The sequence below is a fragment of the Melanaphis sacchari genome, unplaced genomic scaffold, assembly GCF_002803265.2.
Source record: "Melanaphis sacchari strain LSU unplaced genomic scaffold, SCAv2.0 Contig20_pilon_pilon, whole genome shotgun sequence".
Taxonomy (NCBI): domain Eukaryota; kingdom Metazoa; phylum Arthropoda; class Insecta; order Hemiptera; family Aphididae; genus Melanaphis; species Melanaphis sacchari.
In genome coordinates this window covers 5,196,935-5,222,571 of record NW_020271042.1, presented here as the reverse complement: position 1 = coordinate 5,222,571, position 25,637 = coordinate 5,196,935, and the positions used below count along the sequence as shown (strand labels likewise).

At 21.4% G+C, this 25,637-nt stretch overlaps 2 protein-coding genes across 5 annotated transcripts in view; both read left to right on the top strand.

Moving 5' to 3' along the window:
• LOC112593808 (collagen alpha-5(IV) chain-like) overlaps nt 1-6,896 on the top strand; it is a 31,099-nt gene extending 24,203 nt beyond the window's left edge. For 2 of the 3 annotated variants that reach the window (XM_025338363.1, XM_025338362.1), the window contains 14 exons: nt 303-365; nt 525-551; nt 662-748; nt 891-989; nt 1,868-1,903; nt 2,258-2,362; nt 2,461-2,487; nt 2,615-2,728; nt 2,829-2,855; nt 4,220-4,336; nt 4,501-4,617; nt 4,826-4,942; nt 5,236-5,364; nt 5,425-6,896. In XM_025338363.1, the coding sequence (XP_025194148.1) occupies nt 303-365; nt 525-551; nt 662-748; nt 891-989; nt 1,868-1,903; nt 2,258-2,362; nt 2,461-2,487; nt 2,615-2,728; nt 2,829-2,855; nt 4,220-4,336; nt 4,501-4,617; nt 4,826-4,942; nt 5,236-5,364; nt 5,425-6,701 (2,342 nt within the window). In that variant the 3' untranslated portion in view covers nt 6,702-6,896. The remainder of the gene's footprint in view (nt 1-302; nt 366-524; nt 552-661; nt 749-890; nt 990-1,867; nt 1,904-2,257; nt 2,363-2,460; nt 2,488-2,614; nt 2,729-2,828; nt 2,856-4,219; nt 4,337-4,500; nt 4,618-4,825; nt 4,943-5,235; nt 5,365-5,424) is intronic. The other variant, XM_025338364.1, reaches the window with a different exon arrangement.
• Nucleotides 6,897-17,102: 10,206 nt separating this feature from the next.
• Nucleotides 17,103-25,637, top strand: part of LOC112593700 (RYamide receptor-like) — a 51,548-nt gene continuing 43,013 nt past the window's right edge. For both annotated transcript variants that reach the window (XM_025338216.1, XM_025338215.1), the window contains exons 1-2: nt 17,103-17,276; nt 21,202-21,284. The gene's annotated coding sequence lies outside the window, so the exon portion shown is untranslated. The remainder of the gene's footprint in view (nt 17,277-21,201; nt 21,285-25,637) is intronic.

The following is a 25,637-nucleotide window of genomic DNA, read 5'->3' as shown; positions in this document are numbered from 1 at the left end:
ATTATATATTTAGAATATATAATGTTTATTAGACATTTAATTAATAATGACCATACAATATTAAATAATATTTAATATATTCATAAATATAATTCTTTAAAAAAATTTAAGCTATAATAGTATAATATTTTAGTGTTATTTAGATTAAAATGATTTATTTTATGATTACCTATATGATATTATATACGTATAAATGAATACATAATAACATACATATGATTTAATTTTTTAATTATAAACCAAATTATTATGATAAATTAAAATTAATTACATATTTCTAATTTTACATAATTGTGTTAAAGGAAAACCAGGATCTTACGTTTCACAATCTCCATACCCAGCATCAGCTTATCCAGGTACCCCAGGTATAAAATAATAATAATAAATTAATATTCTTTAAAATTTTAAAATTATTTTATTTTTATATTTAATATTATAACTAAAAGTATTCTGTACTGTTTACTTATAAATCATGTATCAATATATTAATTTAATATAATCCATTTTATTTTTTTTTTCACTAGGTTTACCAGGATCTCCAGGATTACCAGGTAAATGTTTATTTGAAATAAACTAAATTTTTATTTACACAAAATTATATTTACAACGAACAAAAGCTTATGGATTTGTATTATTTATTTTTCTCATAAAAAATATAAAGGTAAACCAGGTGCATCAGTCATACCACCGTATGAACAATCAAAACCAACTTATCAAAAACCAAATGCAGGATACCCCGGAAGTCCAGGTAATTTTCAACATATTTTATTTTTATTTTTTTAAATTGTATTATATAAAGTATTTTATTGGAATAAAATGTTTACTTTTTGTAAAAATATGGCGATAGCTTATTGATATTTGTATTCTAATAAATTTTTTTATATTTTCAGGCCAACCAGGTACTCCAGGTTTACCAGGAGCTCCAGGATTACCAGGTACAACTCCATACCCAAAACCAACACCACCATCAGTTTATCCCGTAGGACCAGGTAATATAGTAAAAGCATAAATAAAAATAAGTATATATATATATAAGTAATAAATAACCAAATTTAAATAGTAAATATTATTTTAACGAATATTTAACTACATATTTTCAAATGTTTATTATACTTTCAGATTTAGCATTCATATTATAACCTTTTATAGGCCAAACTATACTTATATCATTTTTATTTTTTTATTTTCTGTTTTTTTTTTTATCACATATTATAACTTAAACATCTAAGGCTCATAGTTTCAACATTTCTTTTATAAAACATTTAATTATATATTTAAAATTAAGTTAATTTCTTAGTTTTAATTATTAAATTTGATTTGATGTATCTAGTTAACAGGATTCATATAGGTTAGAGTGAATTTTATACTTTAGTCTTGCTTTTTCATATAATAGTCAGCCTGTAAAGATGTGTTTGACTTTTATTGTTATTCTTAATTTCTTCATGAAGTGCAGGTTGTCACTTGTATTAATTATCAATATGTAATACATGTAATATAAGTAATGTTACTTATATTATACTAATATACAATACCACATTGATGTAAAATCCGAATAATGTATAAAATAGCTGTATTTATTATTTTTAATTTAGTTTTACTTAATTCTAATATAATATTTAAATATACTAATTTATTATTTTTAAATATAATTTACAAACAATCAGATAATAATTTAAATATTTCAAATAGATATAATTATGAACTAAATTTAACGTTCTTATATTTTAATTAATATAAAGTATCGAATTAAATTAACATGAAATTTAATAAAAATAATTCAAAATAAATAGTAAATAGTTATGTAACCATTAACATAATATTATTATATTTTGGTTTATTTATTTACTTATTTAAAAATATTTTCTAGGTAAACCAGGAACCCCGGGATCCCCAGGACTTCCAGGTAAGTTTATTTAAAATATTATTATATAATGAAAAAGAACATCTTAGGTTTATTCATGAAATTCTAATATAAAAAAAAAAGTAGTTTATAAATCTCTTCGATTACAATATTGATATTATTATATAATATTATAATTGTATAATAATAAAATATAGTATATATTTTTTTAACCCAATAAATATGTTATATCATAGTAATTATTTCAATAAATTAACATCGATTTTTGTTGACTCTGATGATTTGCTACATATTAGTTAACAATTAAAAATAATAATTCAATTATCATATCAGATTTAATTTTTATTCTTTTCAAACTTTTTTTTTTTCATTAAAATAAAACTATTGTTTTCATAGGTCAACCAGGAACACCAGGTCTACCTGGGTCTGTATACCAACCCTCATATCAAAAACCGATTTCCAATAACCAATATCCAGGATCTTCTTATCCCGGAAGTCAAGGTAACAATTTAAATCAATATAATTAATTTTAAAAATATACATAAAATTAAAAAAAAATAATTTTGTTTTAATATAATAATATAATGTCAATGTTTTAGGACTACCCGGAACGCCAGGATTACCAGGTGAATATTATTAATTTAAAGTATAGAAAGTATTATTTTACATTTTGAACAAATAAAATTAACTAACTTACATTAATTAATAATAATAAAATTGTTAAAATAAAAAAAATATATTTTTTAAATTAAGGTCAACCCGGTACACCTGGAACACCAGGCTCAGCTTATCCAGGTTCTACATTAAATCAAAAACCTAATTATCAATCTGTTAAACCAAGCTCGCAGGGTTATCCAGGAAGTCCAGGTAAAAATATTTGAAAAGTTATAACTTTAATCAAAAAACAATTAACATAAATAATGAAAATTAAATAATCATATATCTTTCATATTTTGTTATGTTCTAGGACAACCAGGCACTCCAGGATTACCAGGTGAATAATATTATAATATTTCTTATACGAATTTACAGTTAAAAAGAAAAAAAATAAAATAAAATTAATTGAATTACAAATAAATTGTTTATAAGTTATAACTTAAAACTTTTCCCTGAAACATAATTCTATAATAATGGTATTGGGACAGTTCGAAAAAAGTTTTATTAGACGACTCCATAATTTATTAAAAATACAATTTATCAAATAATACATATTTTGGTTTGTTTTGAAATCTTAATTTTAATTTATGCATTCAATAAATAATTATCATAGTACATATATAAAATAGTGACACATAATCGCATGGTAGTGTTATATAAGTACAAATGCATGCGCGCAAGTTGATAACATTTTATAGGAGAAACAAAAGAAGAAAAAACTCATATTTTGTAATGAATGTAATAGTATTAGGTGTAATGTTATTTTAATAATAAATATAAAATATATGCTATAATTATATGTCATTGATAAAATAAATACATTTTAATAAGTATAAAACATAATCAAATGTATAATTTGATATCGGTAAATAAGAATGCACATTTATTTATTTTGATACTTAATGCATTAGGTAATAATACAATGGTAATATTTATTAAATAAAAAGTTAAAATTATTTTTCTAGGGGATAAGAAGTAGCACTTATCCCCCTCCCAACCAATGATAATCCATGATTATATATATAATTGTCCTAACTGTAATTCTATATTGTATAATTACCTAAAAACATTTGATTTTTTTTTTTTAAATTATCTTAAATTATATGATTAAGAAAAGAAATATACTAAATTAATTTAAAATGTATTATTTTACATGAACATTATTGCTATTATTATATTTTTAAAAACAATTTTAATCAATAAAAATATTTTTAAATTTTTATTTTAGTGATTTATTTAATATTATTAATTTTAATGTTTTATTTTAAATACCTTATTCAAATATATATATATATATATATATATATATTATATATATGTATTATTGATAAAAAGTACTTCCACTAAAAGTTGTATTAACAAATTATGTTTTCATAAAACATTTCGGATGAACTCTAATCGATCTTATAATAACATAATATTTATGTTTCAGCTATCGACTTTAAAATTTGAAGTATATTTTGAGTTATATAAATTTAAAACAGATTTTAAAACACTATTTGTTTAAAAAAATACTCCTTATGTTATTAATTTTTGAAAATTACTCAACATAGATATTGTAAATATTTAAACTATTTTTTAAAAAAGAAAAACATTAATTTTTTTTAATTCTTTGTAAAGTAAAAGTTTTAGCACATATTATTATTATTTTCTTATTCATATATGATACAATTATTCATTATGTGTAAAATATAATTTTAGGTCAACCAGGAACCCCAGGTTTACCATCGTATCAAAAACCAATTCCCCCAACAACATATCCAGTTCAACCCACATATCCTTCAAAACCATCTTATTCTGGTAATCCCGGAAGCTCAGGTAAATACAATTAAAAGTAAATTTTTTGAAATTTAATCCTAAATAAGTAAATAATATCTAAAAATGAAATTAATCTATTGTGATGATTAACGGTTCGAGTTAATATTAAATTTTTTATTGTATTTAAGCTATGTATTTTTTCATAATTGTGATTTATACCTCAGGTCAACCAGGAAAACCAGGTACCCCTGGTACTCCTGGCACACCAGGACTTCCAGCAGGACCATTCTACCAAAAACCTTCACCTGCCGCTGGATACCCAGGTTCACCTGGTGCACCAGGTATATTTATACTTAATTTTTAATCTATATATTTAAATATAGTTTAGTTTCTTATTTGTTGTCGTTAATATAACCGTCTATAATATATTAAATATAATTATATATTGTTATACTTAATTTTATTCTATCATTTTTTTTTTTTTTTTTTTTAATTAGAGTATTTTATTGATTTAAATATAAATTTACTTACTTATAATACTTAATTTAGGACAACCAGGAACTCCTGGCCTCCCAGGCATACCAGCTCAATCGTTTGGACAAAGTCCTCAAGTGTTGGTTGACTATGGGAAACCTAATCTATCAACAGGATATCCCGGATCTGCAGGTAAAATATTAAATCTAAGCCTTTTTTTAACATTTTGGTTATCAAGATTAAGTATAAAAACACGTTTTTAAGTTTTTTTAGAAAAATAAAAATAAATAAATAAATCAATTTAAAATTTTAATGTAGATGATGTCGTAAAACTTTGCTTTTGGATATTAAATACCAAAAACTGTTCAATGGTTGAAAAAATAACTAATTCAAATATTTAATCATTAGTACATTTTGTTGAAGTCTTAGTTGTGGAATATTTGTGATTTTTGTCTTTGTGTAACATAATTTTGGTCTTATTTAAGGGCAACCAGGCCTTCCTGGTCAACCAGGCACTCCAGGAACCCCAGGAACCCCAGGAATTCCTGCTTCTTATCCGACTTCATCAAAACCCAGTCAATATCCCATAAACTCAGGCAGTGGGAGTGTATCAAGTAAATATTTAAATAACTTAACATTTTTTAATTTATAATAATTTAACTTTTTTTTTTAAGGTTTACCATCCAATGGTTATCCATCATACACGGAACAAAATTATGTTTATCCTACCAGCTATCCTCAAAAACCAAATGTTCCTGGCTATGGTTCACAGCAACCAAACGTGTATCCCGAGTATTTAAGTTCTGGATATCCAGTTCCCCCTCCTTCTAATGCACCGCTCCCTAATTATCCACAATCTAATGAACCATCTGGTTACCCTGGTTTTTATGAATTGTATCCTGGTCAAAACCAAATATACTCTGGTCAACTAGACTTTAATGCATACCCATCAGTAGCTAGTGAACAATACCCTTTCAATGGAAACGTTTATGGCTACCCTGAACAACAGTTTACATATCCAGCAACAGAAAATAAAAAACCTCAAGTAACAACGCCTGTTTCAACTCAAACATCAGGTTCTAAGAGTAAGTCTAGTCAAACTTCCCCAGAATATACAAGTAAACCTAGTTTGATAGATATTCGCATAAATGTTCCGAATAAACCTGATTCTAACGAAGGCCAAAAAGCTGTGACTTTGGGCAATAATGAATTAATAGGGCCATCGTCAGGATCATCAGGACATTCCAGCTCACTTAATCCACAATACGTGAACAGCCCTACAAAGGGACCAAAATTACCATATCAATTTGGTCAAAAATCGAATCAGGTTATCTCATCATCAAGCAAACCAGAAACTAGTACTCCGTTGTATAGTATATCTACTAAAACAGCATTGACACCTGAAAATAATAATTTAGTGGTCTCAACTAGTACTGTGTCCTATGAAGAACAATTTACTACTCTTTCACCAGATTCTTCGACACCTGTCAATATAATTCCTTATCCCTTGCCAATTGTTCCAAACCCAGGATCTTGTCCATGTTATTTTGTTCCACCTACAAATAATTCTACCAATCAATTACCACAACAACCAACATTGGACTTAAATAATCTCCCGGAGGGTGCTGTGATTGGATTCGTACCGGTAGTATTTTATCCATCATGTGGTACAGGAACTACAGTATCAAAAGAAGTGGTTTCATCAAAATTAAATCCTGTTTTCCCGTCGGCTTATCAAGTACCATATAAATGTTCATACTGCGAACAAAGTGAGTCACAAACTGCAACCATTAGAGGAAGTTTTGATCAAGTAGTAAAACAAAGTCAATTAAATCCATCCGTTGTAATTAAAAGTCCAAGCAGAAAGAATTACCCAAATGCCCCAATTTATGACCAACAAGAATTTGGAAGAAAGATAAAAGTTGTAAGAAGGAAAACTAAAGATGAATAATACTGGAAATAATCAATAAAAATACTTTAAAGACTAAAAAAATAAAAATAAAATATCAACAGGATAAAATTAACATTTTAATTTTTTTATTTGAGTATATAATCTAGAACAATTACTACTACGTACAATTATAATATGAATTTTCATATTGAACTAAACAAAAAATCAATTGACAATTACATTGTGTTATACAAATTTGAAATCAATACCACAAACGCTCAGATAATTTTAGTTTTAGTTTAAGCTAATTTTATTGAATATAGTTCAAATTATAAGGACAATTTCTTATTTAATATTATATTTTTTTTCAATAATAAATGTTCTAAATAGATAAAAATATACAATATATAATTGAATAATTGACATTAAAATTCATTTTAAGCGTATATTCTATTTCATTACACAACGATTGTAATTGTTCCAATCAAATTTCGATGGAATTGTTTTTATTATAATCATTATTTTATACTATCTGTTAATTATAACCCGTCCAGAAGTTACCAAAACTGTACTGTCAATTTATAGATACTCTCGTAAATTTGATTAAATATATTGTTACAATAAAATTGTATATATTTATAAGAAGGTAACTCCTGGATAGACGTTGATTGACAATTTATATTTCACATAATAAGTATTTGTTTTTACGTACTGTAACTAAATGTCAATTAAAAATAAATAAAGTATAATTTGAATTGTAAAATTGTGTGTATATTATTTATTAGATATGAAATATTGGAAAAATTAAATGGAGTTTAATATGGATATTGGATTAATCCAATATAAAAATATAAAAATCTATGATTGAATTTGAATTAGCGTATTAAGTTATGGTATTTTTAATTATAATATCTAATAATAAAATAAATATTTTCTTTTGAATTATTTACAGTAAATATTATATTTAAATATATATTTAATTATATACTAGTTATTACATAAAATATGCATTTATTCGTATGTATTAATTCCGAGTATCAATAAATTAGAATTTTAAATATAAGCATGTGTTTTCAAATTTGTTTTTAAATGCGTGTTATATTTACTACAAATATTGTTCACTCATTTACTCCATTTAAAATCACATAGCAAACTTTTTAAATTTTCAAAATATTTTATGTATATTTTAATCTAGAATATTTTAAAATTATAATGAATTTTCACAAATTAACACACACTTAAGTAATATTCTTCAACATCAATAATTATCCCTTATATTGATTTAATGAATACAATGAGTAATAAATTCTTTGCCCGAATAAAGTGTTGTTGAATTTTGAAAAATACCATAAATATAATTTCAATAACAGAATATTTAGGATTATTCGACCATATAAATTTGATTAATGAGACAAAACAATATTATATTTAAGTAGCAATGTTGTATAGTTAATATTACACGCAGTTTTATTGTAAAACGTGAGATTTTCAATAAACTGAGATTTTAAAGAATATTATAATACATAATAATATTAAGAATTATTTGACTATTATCATAATCTGTGAATTTGTTGAATATTTCAATACGTACAAATAAAAACATTTTACAATTTATACGATGTTTGCTATAAAATAAAATGTTTAAAACCCGTATCATATAATATATATATATATACATACCCAAACAGAAAGAATTAACCATTGATTTAAAGATAATATAAAATTTGTTTAGTTATTAAGGTATTAATAAAATATATTATAGGTAGATACGTATTATAATTTGAATACAATTAGTAAATATGACTTAGATATTGTACCAGTTATTTCTGTAGATACGAGCATGATAAAATGGTAATGTGAACTGTAAACTGTTTATACTTAGTGGGGATTTAGTTGGAACTTGGTATGGATTAATATACATTAATACAAAACCTTTGTATGTATAATATTATATAACTATATAATAATGTAATAATCTATAACAGTAGTGATTTCCTTTGAATTAAAAAAGTGTGTTATTGATAAAATAATTGAATTTCCAGTATTTATCACGTTAAAAAAAAAAAAATAAGTTTTTAGTTATAACAATTAAGTCGTATAGTATATTTTATACATACTATATTAAATTAGGTAACACTAATTATTTGAAAAATAAAATCGTAAATGGTGACAAAAGTTCTTTGATTTTTTTTTTGAAGTATACTAAGAATTGTCAGATAAATTAACTTAAATTTTATATTCATGTAAAAAAAAAAATATATCCATTGTCCCATTAAATAAATAATTTTATAGTTATTTAGTATACAATTATAATATAAGTTAATTACTATATAGTTTTAATATAAAATAGTATCCTATAATGATTACTGTTTTCAAAAATGAAAAGCATTTCAACATTTATTCAAAATAACAATTGTCTCACATCAATCACAATGTAAACGTTAGATAAATACTAAAATTAATCAAACAAACAAATCAACTTATTTTAATTAATCGACTATAACAGACGCATTGATTGATTTATAAATTTAGGGGTTGAATGAGGTTTAGTGGCTGGACTCTATGATCTTAGATGTCAAGAGTGGAGCTAATAAAAAATATTACGCGCAATACCTAAATAAATATTAAAAATTATATCTCTTTATAAATTATATATAATTTTTTTTTTTTTGTATCAATAATTTATATATTATATATTTTAAGAGAATATTTTTTTTAAACTTATTAGGATGCCATAAATTTTTGTTCAATTAGTATAATATTGTTAGTGATTGTGAATCTAGGATAGAATATTAGACAATATAATTTCGAACGTACCTTTTCTAGACAAATTTAAAATCAATAATTGATTATTGAGATAATTATTATCTTTTTCTTTGAAACTAGATTTGACAATTAGAAGTAACGTAACTTTCAATTGTAAACTCAGTCTGATAATATCGAGTAATTAAAATATTGATTCGAATCATGGTATTACAAATATATATTATTTAACTCATATGAATATTATATTTCATTATGAACAAATAACAAGTAATACAAATAGAAACTTATATTAAAACAAACCATTAAAATATCAAAACTAGTAACAATAAAATTATAAAAAATAACGTTACAAAAATATAAAAATAACAAATTAAGTACCTATATTTTAGTATTATTAAAATTAGTAAGATAAAAAATTATGACCTTATACTAAGATAGATAATTATTTTCTTATATTACTTCATAGGTACCAATTATTTTTATAGTAATTTCATTCTTAAAGCATAAAGACTATGTAAATATCATGAATGAATATGGGTTATGAAAATCACTTCCTCTTTAATTTTTACTAAATGATAACTGAATAACAAAAATAGTTTATCTAAAAAAAAAAAAAAAAAAAAACAATGGAGTCTTGTTTATCTATATTTATAAGAGTAAATTCTATTTATGACACTTTATAGTTGATTTTGAAACATGTACGTAAATTCTACTCAATATCAGTAAATAAAAAGGCAGTAATAAAATATTTCATAATCGACTAATACTGACAGCCATTAACAGTGGCGTACTCAACTTTTTTGAAAAGATGGAAGTCAATAAGCTATTAATTTTTTAATATTCAACTGGTTGTGGTTGGAGAGTGTTGTAGACTAAAAATGTCCACATGAATACTGCACCTTTATTGTCAAATACTCAATGTAAGGATTTATCATAGCTTTAAAATATAAGAAATAATATAATTTTGTCGAAGATGTATTGTTTCCATTTGTAGATTTTGTTTAAAGAGGGCATATTATTACAGTGATCACATCACTTCTCAATAATAATTATATAATTAAAATATATAGGTATATAGTTAACATTGTGTAGTATTGTATAGTATAGCTTAATATCATACTTTAATATACAGTGGAAATAATAATACAAAATTTATATCATAATATGTATATTTTTATTTTTATTTCTAAAATAATAATTTTCTGTCTAAACATAAAAATCAACTATAATTGTTTATTTTTATATTTTATTATTATATTTTACAAGTTTTTATTATTATATGGTTAATTTACATTTTAAATTATCTGTTAATTTATATAGACAGTTTGAGTGGGATTTACACGTTTGAAATAGTGTAGATTAATTATAGCCAGAATTAAATTTATTAATAAAAATCATTTTTGAAGTTTTATACAAGTTTTTCTTTAATTTTTAAGTCACTAAACTTTAATAATTGGCTTACTATATTAATAATAAGATGACTACTTACACTATGTTATACATTTTATGTATTAAAAGTGAAAATTTAAGTTCATTTCATTTTGATTCTTAACTTTAATATTTATAAGTCCTGCAATTCGGAGCATGTTTCATCAAATTCCACACAAAAACATTTTATAGCATATTAGTGTATTTTTCAATTTTATTATTATTATATTATTAACATTTTGTTGACTGAAATTGTTTTAATATAACATTTGAAAAAAATGTCTAAAATATATTTACATAAAATTATAAGATTATCTTTATCCTCCATCAGTAATTGGAGGTTATGGTATCTACATATTATGATTATTGTTATTTATTTTATTGAACAAAATTATCATTAAGAACTCAATAAAATTTTGACAAAATCAAAAAACAGTACGTATTTGATGTTTATTTATCATGGCTATCATTACTATTAAAATGTTTTAAAAATCAAATAATATTCACATAAGTCAACACATAAACAAGTACTTAAGATATTTTTAAAATTAATATTTTTTATAATTTTATACACATTTTGTATTTGTTTTTAAAATAAAAACAATTTAATTGCATATGTTTAACTATATTTTAGTAATTTTTTTGTGCAATTAGTCCCAAACCTTACTTATAAGTAAAATATTAATATTCTTACTTACTTTTATTATTTATGTTTCAATTTAGTACTTACTGAATAAAAGTTAATATTCTCATTAAATACAGTAACTTTCTTAATCATTTTTTAGTTGATTTATTTTACTATGAAATTATTAGTTATCTCAAAAAAATGTAATGTTTTAATACTATTGCATAATAATCAATATATTAAGAAATTATCTATGTTTAGTTTTGTTTAAATAAAATATAAACATGTTTTATAAAATAATATTAACCATTTTAAATTTTAAAATCAATGGTTATTATTTATGTACAAATTATACATATATAAAAAAAAAAAATGATTAGTTGTATAACTAATAATTTATTTTTTTATTTTTAGAAAACACTTTTTTTTAAATATTTTATTTATGTTAAATAATATGAGTGGTTAAAGATTCAACTATTCTTAAATATCAAGTAAGGTTAAAAAAAATAAATATCAATCTAAAATATTACGAATGACCGCCTTGATATTTGAACATTATTTTAAATAACAATAGTTACTATAGAAAGTACAATCTAACATTATTCAATAACTACTAATTATGTAACATTAATTAGAACAGCTTTATATGAGAAGTACTTATGAAGTTTATAGAGTACAATTGTACCATGATATATAACCATTATGAAATGTAAACGTTTATTAAGATGATATCTATTGGAAGACATCATAACGATCAAGTTTTCTATAAAAACAGAACTATGTTTTTGCTTATTTCTAAGGTTGAAATATTAATCTTAAGTTCCCATACAATTGAATATTCGCACTTTCATTATTTTTTTTATTAATTGCATTAATAATAAATAATATTCATAATAATAATATAAATTAAACATTAAATTTATCTATATTTTAATCGTATCTATATGAATTTTTAATGAATTATCTATTTCTTTACCGAGATAAATTATTATTTATCTTTTTATAACACTGAAATAGTGTTTTTATTATAATACTAATAATTTTTATTTAACGATATAATATTACACTATTATTAATTAAACACTATACAATTATATTGAATTTATCCATAACAATACATTTTGAAAATAAAATTAGTCAAGTTTTATATTACAGAATTTTATTGTTTTTATTTGCAACATAAATTTAATTTACGTCTATTAAATAATAAAGAGAGATAATACACTTTGGAAAAATTTTTGTTTTTTATATTATTTACGGATTGTTTTAACAGCAATTCTTTGGATTCATAAACATTTATCATAATATAGTTTTTCACGTAGATTAATGTTTTTTAAATATTTGTTTTGTTTTTTTAAATTAATATTATTGATTAATATAATATTTTGTTAGGTATTCAATTAGTTAGCTTAAAACATTTCAAGACAATATATTGAATGATTTCTATATATCAAGTTTCAATCATTCAAAAAACGACATATCATAAAAACTACCCGATAATTCTAAGATAATTGGATAGTAAAAAAAAAAAAAAAGTTTGGAACAGTATAACTTGAGACAAGGAAATTTATCAAACTAAGTTACAAATTTTTAAACAGCTGAAATATTTATATTTTTATTTTACAACTAGTTTATTTTTCATTATTATTGTTTTATTTATAGTATCTATTTATGATTTACACAATCTTATATAGCACTTGATGTGTACAAATTTGATTACATTTTCATATGACTTAAAATTATTTTTGTGTTATTTAAAAATATCAGCTATTTAAATGAATTCCATTGATGTAAATTGGATAAGTAATTTACTAGCGCTTAAATAGTTAAAATGTTTTCAGTAGTATCGTATAATTTGATTTTAACGAAGATGTATTTTCGCATAATACCCCTTCTCCCAAATAAATACATTATATATATTAAAAGGATCTATAAATACCTATTTTCACGTATTATATATGATGCGAAAATTACATAATGACATACTCGGATAAAAATTTTGTGGAAAATCTTTTTTTCTTTTATATGTGTGTATGATGAACTTCATTTAAAATAAACATAATACCGACATAACAATAAATAGCACATGTGCATTTATTGGTTGTCCGTAAGGTACTGCTTTGACTACAAAATATTAATTTCATAATATTTAATCCTTTATGTTTTTGAGGTCGCTGTTATTGTATCATTTAAACACGTAATTTGATGTTTATGCGTGTGCATAAATTATGTAATGAATTATTATGAAACTGACTCCAAAAACATGAAGGAATACAAAATCAATATTTTTTTGTTATAACAGTACTGTATGGACAACCAACAAATACGAAGGCGCTATCGTTATTTCTATACTACATTAACTTTGAGTGTTATTCATTACACACACAAACATAAAAGAAAAAAATTTTCTTATCACCAATATTCATAAAAGCCAAAAGGTATGATAAACTTTGAATTAGGTAAGTATTTATGGATATAATTTTTCACATCTTCATTAAAATTCAATCTGAATCACTGATAATTGAAGAAAAATAAATAATAATAAATTGTCTAAAATATAATTATTCAGAGTATATATATGCTAAATCAATTATAGTACATATATATATATAACTCTAGTTTCCAAAATGTTATCAGAAATTTATTTAGAGAATAGGAAACTCGGTAAGACAATTAACTAATATATTATAATTTGTTTAACTAAAAAAATATATCAATAACAACATTTTTGATATAACATTCAAACTATACATGAAAATAAAAACTGAAGAACAGCAAAAACAATAATACATTTTTAATGTTTAAATATTTAATCTTATAGTTCATCTAAATAATTCGGCTGTGTAAAATATGGTAAAAGACATCTTACTAAGCTACTAAATCATGTAACATATTTTCTGATATTTGTGAACTATTTTATGTTAACCATTTTGCAATTTATAAGGAACTAGCTATATTTATTACGTGATTTAGACCGGAATAAAAAATGAAAAATTATAAAATACAATACTTGATCTTTTGCATTTTTGTAATTATTATATTTTTATATGCATTTGTTAATCGTCTTATTAATAATAAATAATAATATGTAATATACTTTTTTAACTGAAAATATATAAATATATGAATAAATAAAATACCTATCATAAGTTTTTAATAATAGGTATATTAATATATTTTAAATATGATAACATTTATACATTTATCTTAATTGTTTCATATTCTATGATGTTGCATATAGTTTTAAATGAAATCGTTTGATATACATATGGCTAAATATATTTTTTGCATTAGACAGATTTAAATTAATTAATATATTTTACATAGATACTTAATTGAGTAATTAAAAATTTTTTTCAAATATTTAATGTAAAATTCTTTATTTTTAAATTTAAATCAAGTTTAAAAAAATGAAAGAATCGCAATTTTTTATTTCTCAATCAGAAATATTATTAGAGTTCTTAAAAGACCAAATACAAACTTGATAGATAGTTTTGTATATCTTCACTTTTTCTAAAATTTTCTTGAAAAACTAAATTTTGAGATTTCAATGACTGTGCCAGAAAATTATTACTATACTTATTATAGTAACAATATTGAATAGATGAATCAATACTTGACCTCTTCAAATTATAATGTATGTTAGTAAGACAATTACTCCATAGATATGCATACATTTTTGTTTTTATGAATATTTATTACATGAAGTGTATAAAAAATATTTATTCAATAATAATATAATTTATATTTTATTTTAAAAGTATAGTATTATGACATACATAAAATATGATGTCATAATATGATAAAATGTATCTATACTATAATATTTATTAAATTATGCGTACAATATTAAAATATTATTTTGAAGCTTATAAACATCGGAGAAAAGATACTTTATATATGTATATTTTATTAAATTTTATGAAAAATTTGTTATTACACGATTACTAAAACTACATATTATATTTATCTCCCCACTCGTTTTTGTAATTAATAAACAATATTATACAGTAAGTATTTACTTCACACTGTAATTCTATTGAAAGCTATTAATTGGTCGTAAACATCTATGCAATGACTTATAATGAGCTATTGTAATGACAACGTTACATTTTTACTGTCATTTAGTAATAGATATATAACGGAGTACAATATGTTAAAGCATTGATTGTCGTGTGCTGTCCGTTTTCATTTATACTCAACGACCCATGCTCAACGAAAATGACTGTTTTGCTTTTAAAAATATATTTGGTCATTTTAAGTGCGGTGAATAAAACAATACTCTAATTACATTAAATTTTATCAAATTTAAGAATATAATAATTGACTATCATTTATTATTAAATTATTGAATGACGAATATTAATATACTTAATATAAGTTTTATGTCAAGAAACTTTAGAAACTTTAAACTTATAATGTCGACATGTTAGTATATTTTTTTAAAAATAAATTATAAACTAACCTCTCCTCCTTTTCTAAAGTAAGTTTATTATCAATTTTTGATAAGCATGCTTGGAATCTGTATTTATAAAATTTATCTTATTATTTAAAGTTTAAATAATAAATATTAATTATTAAACCTTTACTGTACGCATAAATTTATATAACTTCGCATCTGAAGTATACTCGCACAAGAATATTATTATATAAACTATCATACATATTATCAGAAATTATTTATTTTGAAATCAGTAAATTATTTTTATTCTGAATATTGTATTGATTTATCATATATACATATATATATATATATATGTATATATATATAAAATAAATACAATCATTATTTTATTAAACTACAAAAACGTGAAAAATGTGAAGTACCTAAGAAAATAAAAATTGAGTGTGCTGCAAATTTAAAATATAACGTGTCATTAAAGATTTATATATTTGAAAATACAAAAATGTTTTGTTATACTCTTTTTACTCAAATGAATTAAATATAATATAAATACTTCGTATAACTGGACATATAATGTAGATACTATGTATTATATTTTTGCAAACGGATTTCATGTCAAATAGTCGTATACAACTGGGACATGTAATATAGCATTAATATTAACCATATTAACCAACATTTTTCAGTATTATAAATTAACTCTATAAGATATCTTATATAATATATTTTATAGATTTATAAATTTGATTTTAACAATCAAAATAATTTGGTCCAATAATAATAACATAATGCTGGTGTATTAAACAATCGCTATAATCTATATAGTTAAGTTTTAAGTATTCTAATGACTTCCAAAAATGTTTAAAACAATTTATGTATTCGTATTATTTAGTTGTAACAATTAACTTAATTAGAATTACATTGAACTCTAATTACATACATTTTATTCGGTTAATAAAATGTATTTTACAATACATATGTAATGTTTTTTTTTATGTTACGTAAATAAATAAAAAAAAAAAAAATTAATAAATAAATAAAGAGAATACTTTATCAACAGACACACACATACGAGCGCACGCACCAACTGTTCAAAGTATGTATTACCGTTTTCATTCTATTGCGAGTACATCTGTTTGTACAAGGCCCTAAAATGGGTTCAGGACTTGCGCGGGGTTGTTGCAAGGCAACACAATACGATAGCACACGTTTAAAGTTGTCAGTCCGGTGTCGCCAAGCGGTTAACCAAAATGTCCAAAGCGCTTATATTCACGATCGCTTCTCTCGTTCCGTTCAATCGTTTGAAATTACGAAGGTGTTTACTCGTTGAAATAATTTTTATTCGTGTATTTAATACGGAATCAAAAGATTAATTAATATACAATTTTAAAATGTTTGAAATATATCTGGCGTAAGTAAATATGAATTTAAACTAAATTTATAGAAAGTTAAAAAAATATATGCTTTATTTATAAAACCGATTTTATTAATAAAATGTTAATGAATTCATGTTGATACTTAAATTCATTAAAAATTTTTATATAATATTTTACATTGCATGCACGACATTGTAATAAAAGTAATGTTTGAATTGAATATTAAATATTAAAAATATTTAGATTATAAGATTGAAAATAAATTTAAAATAAAATAGTATGATCGTCAATAAAGAACATCAATTATACCTATAAAATAAAAGTTTAAATATTATAAGTAAATTTGCAAGATATTATTGCTTATTTAAATAATTTAATGATATAAGAGCTGTTATTACTTTAAAAATATAGATATATTGATTTAAAATGGTTTATCAATTATTTAAATATTTATTTGATATTATGTTAAATATTTTAATTTATATTTAATATTTAATTAAACTACTTACTCATTATTAATTTTTTGTTTTTTTTTTTTTTTTTTTGTAGTTATATATTTTTGGTCAAATTTAATGCATTTAATTTTAATTTAAAATTAAAAAAAAAACTTTAACATGATTATTAAAAAAAAATATATATTTATATTCATTTGTTTTTGTTATTTTAAAATACAATTGAATTTTCTATTAAAAGAAAAAAATATATAAAAAAAAAATTAAATGTATGATATTATTAATTTTTATTTTATAATTAAAACATTTTAGGTTATAACAGACTTTAATTTAAAATTGCACGAATACGTAAAAATAAATTGTGAATATTTGTTTATGAAATTATTAAGCCACAATAAAAACAGCAATTTGCGAGCAATAATACTGATGATAAAAGTAGCTATATTATAATATTTTAATAAATTTATATAGTTAAATTATATTTAATATTTTTATCAAAATTATAGTTCTTTTCACAGCTTTAATAGTAGAAAAATAAATTAACAATAGTTATAATCAATCAAAGACTAAGAGTTCGGCATATATTTTCAGCTTAAAATCATTATATTGTATATAATGATTAATAATCAAATACCAATTGCCCCCATATTTTTCAGTGACCTACTCAATGAAATTATGCAAACTAAACACATACACAGTACATCACAGTGATTTCTATGGATTTTTCAAATGTAAAAATTATTTAGGTAAAAATTATGTTGTACTAAAAAATATTTATTAATTTAAGTATTAAAATGTATTAAATTAAATTTAATTTATTAAACATATTTTAAGCTATCCGTATTTTAATATTTTTAATCAGATATTTGAATTCATTATTTTGTTACCAATGTAAATTCAAACATTTAGTTTATGTGCTTTTAAGAAGCTCATAACTTGAATTTTAAAACTTTCAAAACACTGTTTATTTTTAAAGAAATAAAACATGATACCTATGTAATCTTAATTACACAATTTGTAATACATAATTTTATATTGAATATTATTTACTGATAAAAATTCATAACATTTACAGTGATTTATGAGTTTATAATATTCACTTTTTTCTATGAACAATTTTATTTCTATATATTCATTTTTAACTCATCTAAACTTAAGTGTAATTTGGATTGATATTTTTTTTTAATTTTAAAAGGAAGTAGGAACCATTTAAATTAAATAACTTAACATAATTATTGTTATTTTAATAACTCATTTTTTGTTATAAATTATCATACAATCTTATTAAACAATAGCTGTTTAACTAAATAATGTATAATGAATCAACTAGCAATAAAGTGTCATGAGATTGTAATTAAAAAATCTTTAACTAACAATTAAAAAAATTACGATATTTCAACTTGAATTCTCATCAAAAACCATTACGAAATAATGGCATCAAGATGTGAATAATAAATAAACTGACTACAGAAAAAAAAAAATAAAGATAAAATAATAATATCAGTTGTCAATTCTACATCAAAATCTATTTCTAGTAACATTTTAAATAATGTGTTAATCAAACATATTTTTTTTTCTTATGAAGATGTGCAGAAAAAATTATTTTTTAATGGAGTAAAATATCTGAATTTAAAATCTTCCAATGTAATAAAAATTAAAAATAATATATATATATATATAAATTTCATTTTTTACAACATAATATAACACATGAACATTGTGAAAATACGACTTAACTGAAAAGTGTATCAAATTAGATAAAATATGTTATAAAAACTTAGTTTATAATCTACACCTAACAATTGAATTAAATAACTTTTACAAACAAATCAGTATTTTCCTATAAATTTATACACTTATAGATACGTTTAAAAAATAAATAAATATATATAATTATTATTTATATATACGCATTTATAATATAAGGATTATTTATTTTAATACTATAGTAGTACCTAAACAATTTATAACCCCAAAGCTAAATAAAAATTATTAATTAAAAAAAAAAAAAAATTATAAAAACAATAATAATTTTGAAACTTTTTTCTAATAATTTAAATACATTTAAATGAATCATGTATTTTTTTTTTTTTTGAGTAGACAAAATTATACCTTAAGATAAATTCTAAATGAGATATAAATGAAATACATTTAACTATAAACTATGATTATTTAAAGTAAGGTAATTTTTTTTTATTATCTTGTTTTATCTCCCCATATGTGTGGCCATTAATGTAAATATAAACATGCAAACTAAATTATTGAACTTTATTTATGGGCAGGCCGTTCTCGACCAAAAACATACCCTTTTCTTTTCGACTGATTCTCTTTTCGACCAAATTTAAAATAGGTCGAGTCCCTTTTCGACCAAAATCCGTACTCTTCCCTTTTCGGCCAAAACAAAATTTGATGTAATGTATATAAAAAAATAAAATTTATTATTTTAAATTTTCGTAAATTTACGGTAATTGTATAAATATATAATTTTGAAAATGATTAAAAGTATAAATTGCATAAAATATTGTAAAATAAAAAATAAACAAATTTTTAAAATATAATAAAAATTATATTATATTATTAACATTATTTTTATGTTAATATGTCACAAATGTAATATGTATAATATTATATAAAAAAATACAATTTAAACCACATATTAAGTAAGTTTGTGACATATTGACATAAAAATAATGTTAATATATAGATATTCTTATATTTTAAATAATTTTCCACATTTTATTTTACAAAATAGTATGTATCTTATAATTTTAATAACTTTCAAAATTATATAATTATACGATTACCCTAATTTTATAAAAAAATATATACCAATTATTTTAATTTTTTACATACGTTTTATGAAATTTTGTTTTGGCCGAAAAGAAAAGAGCACGATTTTGGTCGAAAAGGGAATCGGCCGAAAAGGAAAAGGTACTTTTTAGTCGAAAACAGTCTCACCCCATTTTTACACACTATTAACTCTTAAGTATTTTGGCCAGTAATGACATAAGATAAAATAGATATTTAATACTAGGCTCTATACAATACGCACCAATTTAAAATTCAAACTTTTGATTCACACAAATCTAATGTTATATAAATCTCTGTTAAGGTTCATTTGAAAAGATAGTGTACACTTCGGGGACTAACAAACCATCTCAAAGCTATATTTGTACTCAAAATTCTTTCCAACTAATTGCTTTTGCCTTTGGTAAAATGTATAATGATTCTCAAGAGACCTAAAATATAGAAAATATTTATCAACTAGCAGCAAAATATCACATAATATAATTTATCTACCTCTAATCTCACTTCAATTAACCGATCAACAAGTATTTGCGCGTCAAAATAATCTTATAAATGACTTAAAAAATTCTAAGTATAATTAATTTTATAAACGGTGTATAATTCACGATAATTTATAATGACTATTTCTACTACGTAAATATTTAAGATTTCAATAAAAATTAAAAATATAACTCATATATAATTTTTGCATATTTTTCAGATTAATACAGAAATAATTTTGATATAGAAGGAAACGTCAAAAGAACAATGAATAAAGTTTACATCACGAATCACTAAAGAGGGGTAATTCGCCGCAAAATTACTAAAAAATAATTTAAAATATACAATAAGAGATTTCATTTATATTTAAAAAATATAATATCTCAATAAATACAATTTAAAATCTATATATATATCATAGTTCAAAAATTAGTAATCAACGAAATACAATAATCAGTATTTTAAAGAAATGTATACAATTATGTAACTATTTTAATTTAAATTTAATTTAACTTTGTTTTTATAAACACATACTCAAACATGTAAGTTTAGGTATAATATTATACAACTAGTATCACTGTAATTACATTCTAATCATTTTAAATATTCATAAAATACTTAGAATATAGATACCGGATGCGAATTAGTTAATATTTTATTTTTTTTATATTCTGAACAAAACGATTAATGTATTATTTATTTATTTTTTTATCGTTACAATTAGAATCAGGGAAAATAGATTTATTTCTCATCATTGAAGGTGGTTTTCTGGTTGCACATAATTTATTGTGAAGAAATAAAGCTAATATACTTAATATTCTAAAGCTATATTTTTTAAAATATTAAATATTAATTATTAATATTTGAGTTTTATAAACGTTAAAGTTTTTTATGTAATTGGGTATTTATATAAACAAGATAGTTTTAATTATTTTTTTTATAAATCAGTAAAAAAAAAAAAAAAAATATTTATTTCGTGGACTGAAAACTAATATAATCAAATAAATAAATTATTATTTTATAAATACAATGAAGTACCTATTTAAAATGTTTGGACTCATTAACCATGTTCGTATGATATCACAATTTGTTATTGAATTAAAAGTTAATACATTTGTTAATTGTACTAGTAACTCAGTAAACAATTTTATAGGTACAATCAAAACCTAATATAAAGTAAAAACTGAATTATTTGTTTTTTTTTTTTCAATGAAAATATTAAAAACGTAAATATATATACAGTTAAATACGCAAAAAAAATAAATTGGTTCTGCGATAAAATAGAAAAATATTTTACAATATTATAATTATTTTTTCTGTTATGACAGTTGAATATCATAAATGATTATAGGCAAGATGAGGTTACTAAAATTTATACTGACGATGTAATGCGATTTGTTTATGTAAATAATTTTTTCAATTTCAAGAAATTCATGAAATATGTTAGTCTTTATGAATACTTGTATAGCTAAAAATAACTATATTGGTTTTACAGACAACAATTTTTATTGTTGTAAAACATTCATTGGTGAAAAATATTCGAAACTTTACATAATATGCAATTGAAAAACGAAAACAAGTACAGATATAAATATGAAATATTATGTAAGTCTGTATTGTAAAATAATGTGTAACTTGTCTACTACATTGTAAATTTATATTATGAATTTCATATTTTGGTATATTTTATTATTGTGTAGTTTTTACAACAATAAAACACAACTATTCATAAGATTTAGGAATTAAAAAAGCAAATCCGTTCTTGTATTCTATCAACAAAAAAAAAGTTGAAAAATTTCAATACTGAAAATATTGAATAACACTATTTATTATTATTTTCGATAACAATCTTCTACAAATTAAAAATTATTAACATCTCTTATACATCATTCAACTCAATTGTAAAATAGTTTTCTTATTCAAAGCGCTTATTATTTAAAATAATGTTTTTTTTTTATTTTTTATTAAATGTTCAATGTTGCATTAATAGTAACTATACTTACTACTCCAACATGATTAAAGTGATTAGGTACCTATTTTAATAATAAATATTTATATGTATTATTCATTGAGCATATAATATAATATAATGTCATACCTATCATAGATTGTACAAAAAATTATCAAAGTGTAAAAAATACTTCTAAAATTAAATTGGTTTATTTTTATCTTGTAATATTATAAATAATACAGGTGTTACGTGTTATTGTTGTTCACAAACTAGAAAAAAATAGATGACGAAAACACTCGTGTTTGTTTTTTTTTTCAAAATGATAATTATAAATTATATTGAATATTTCAATCTAAAAAAAGTATATTAGCTTATTTTATCACATGATAAAGGTAATTTAGTTTGGATAAAATACGATATTATAAATAATATAAAAATTATCAGATATATGTATAATTTTTAAAACGAAAAGTGATCAATAAAATAAATAATCTTTTTTTAATTTTCATTATTTTTTACCATGTTTATTTAATACTGTAAAAAGTTAAATATGTAAGACATTTATTTGTAAAGTCCTTAAATTTTAACTATATGGTTGACAATTAAACAAGTTTAGCTTGCCTAAAAATAGTTAAAAAATAACTGACATTTTTTTTTTTATCGTAAAATGAAAAAGATAATAAAAGCATTTCATGAAAATTTCAAGTATCTACTGTTATGGAAAATTGTACTGTAATTAAAAATAATGATATACTTGTAATAATTTGCAGAACATTTTAAATATCTATTCATTTTTGAGTTATTTAAAAAAAAACAAAATCGATATTTTTACAAATTGGATTTGTGTAAAAATCTCCACAATTCCTCATTTTTTTTTTTTTTTTGTTTTATCTCCATTATTAAATTTGATTTTAAGAATTTTTTACTTTCGATTTTTAAAAATACCAATTTTTTTTTACCAAAAAACATTCACATTTTTGAAAATAAAAGAATTATTTTTATTGCAAAAAAATACAAATCATTGTAAAATCAATACATCCATAGCTCTGCTCAGAATTTAAAATTAATTCTTAATCCTATCTAAAATCTCCTAATAGCAAATTGGAAAGAAACTCACGTCTACATGGATAAACTTTTCACTAAAAGGTCTTAAACTTTTTATATTATCTCCCTTTTAATTTATATTATTTTATTATCTTTCTTAATTTACCCTTATTAAAAGTTAGTAACAAACATAAAATTAACATTTTTCACTTATAATGATAATAATAGTTATTATTTATTTATAAATTTATTAGGTACCATAATAATTAATAGTATGTAAAAAAAAAAAATTTCAAATTTCAGCCAATAGCCATTGCTACAGAAATTTATTTCTAATAGAAAAAAAAAACTAAATTATAATAATTATATCATGGTTTATTTAAAAAATATAATTGTATTATTTATTACGTCATTGATTAGTTATAAATTATAATAATAAAACTTATAGTTGATTTATAGTTCTATAGTGAAATAATATTAAAATTTATAACGATTATTATTTTTATATTTACTGCAAATCTATTCCAATGTGTGAAAATAAACTATATTATGTATTTTCCAAAAAAGGTATAATATTATGATTTATGGTGATATTATTCAACTAATTTAAAGTACATAATACGTCCAAGCATCACTAATAAAAATAAATTTTTCGAACTAAGTAATTTTATCTAATAATATTTATATTATCATTAACTCTAACACACTTTTATTGATCGTAATATTATGAAATTAATACTATTTAATAATGTATGCATATTAAAACTTTTCTTAAAATCTTATTTCATTAACAGAGACAATAGTATGGCAAAATGTTAAAATTTGTTGATTATATTAAAGTAACTTATTTCTTACACTTTTTAAGAAAATTTGTGTTTTTAAAAATAATGAAGATTCATTATCCAAAATTATTAATTAGTATAATATATATTATATAAATAAATTATCATTCACGTATCGGAATAATATTATGTAATACTTGGTTCAGTATTTTTTTTTACAAACATCACTGTTATAAATTATTTCCATTCAAACAAACACTTTTAACAAAATATAAATCACATAAAATATTATTTATTATTTAAAATAAACTATTAATATCTGAAATTAAAATAATAAAAATGTTATTTTTCGTTGTTCTACAAATATAAAGATGTTTATAAGTTTAAGCAGAGATGAAAAACATACATCGATAAACAGCCATTTTAATGATTTTTTTTTTTTTGTATTCTCAAATATTTTGTACATCGCCTTGAATAAATAACAACATGCGAATTCGTATTTTCCAATGTACTCAACCGTTGACATTTATTAACGGTAGAATATACATATGCTTACACAAGCTGCAGGAATATTTAATTCAATCCAGTTGAAGATCATTCCACTATTTATTTCTAAGCTTCCTATAAGGTATATTAAAACCAGGACTGAGTTTTAAATTGCCATAAATGTCTTCGAGGTTTATATACCTAGTCTTAAAAAATACATAATATGAACTATGTATGTATAACTTCAATCAAAATCAAACACAGTTACTGAATAAAAAGTGAGTACATTGAGTCATATCAAAAATATCATACTTGTGTATATTATTTTCGGCAAAGTTAGAAATACAATATTTTTTTTAAATTTTTTGTTAACCATTGATTACCAGATAAGAA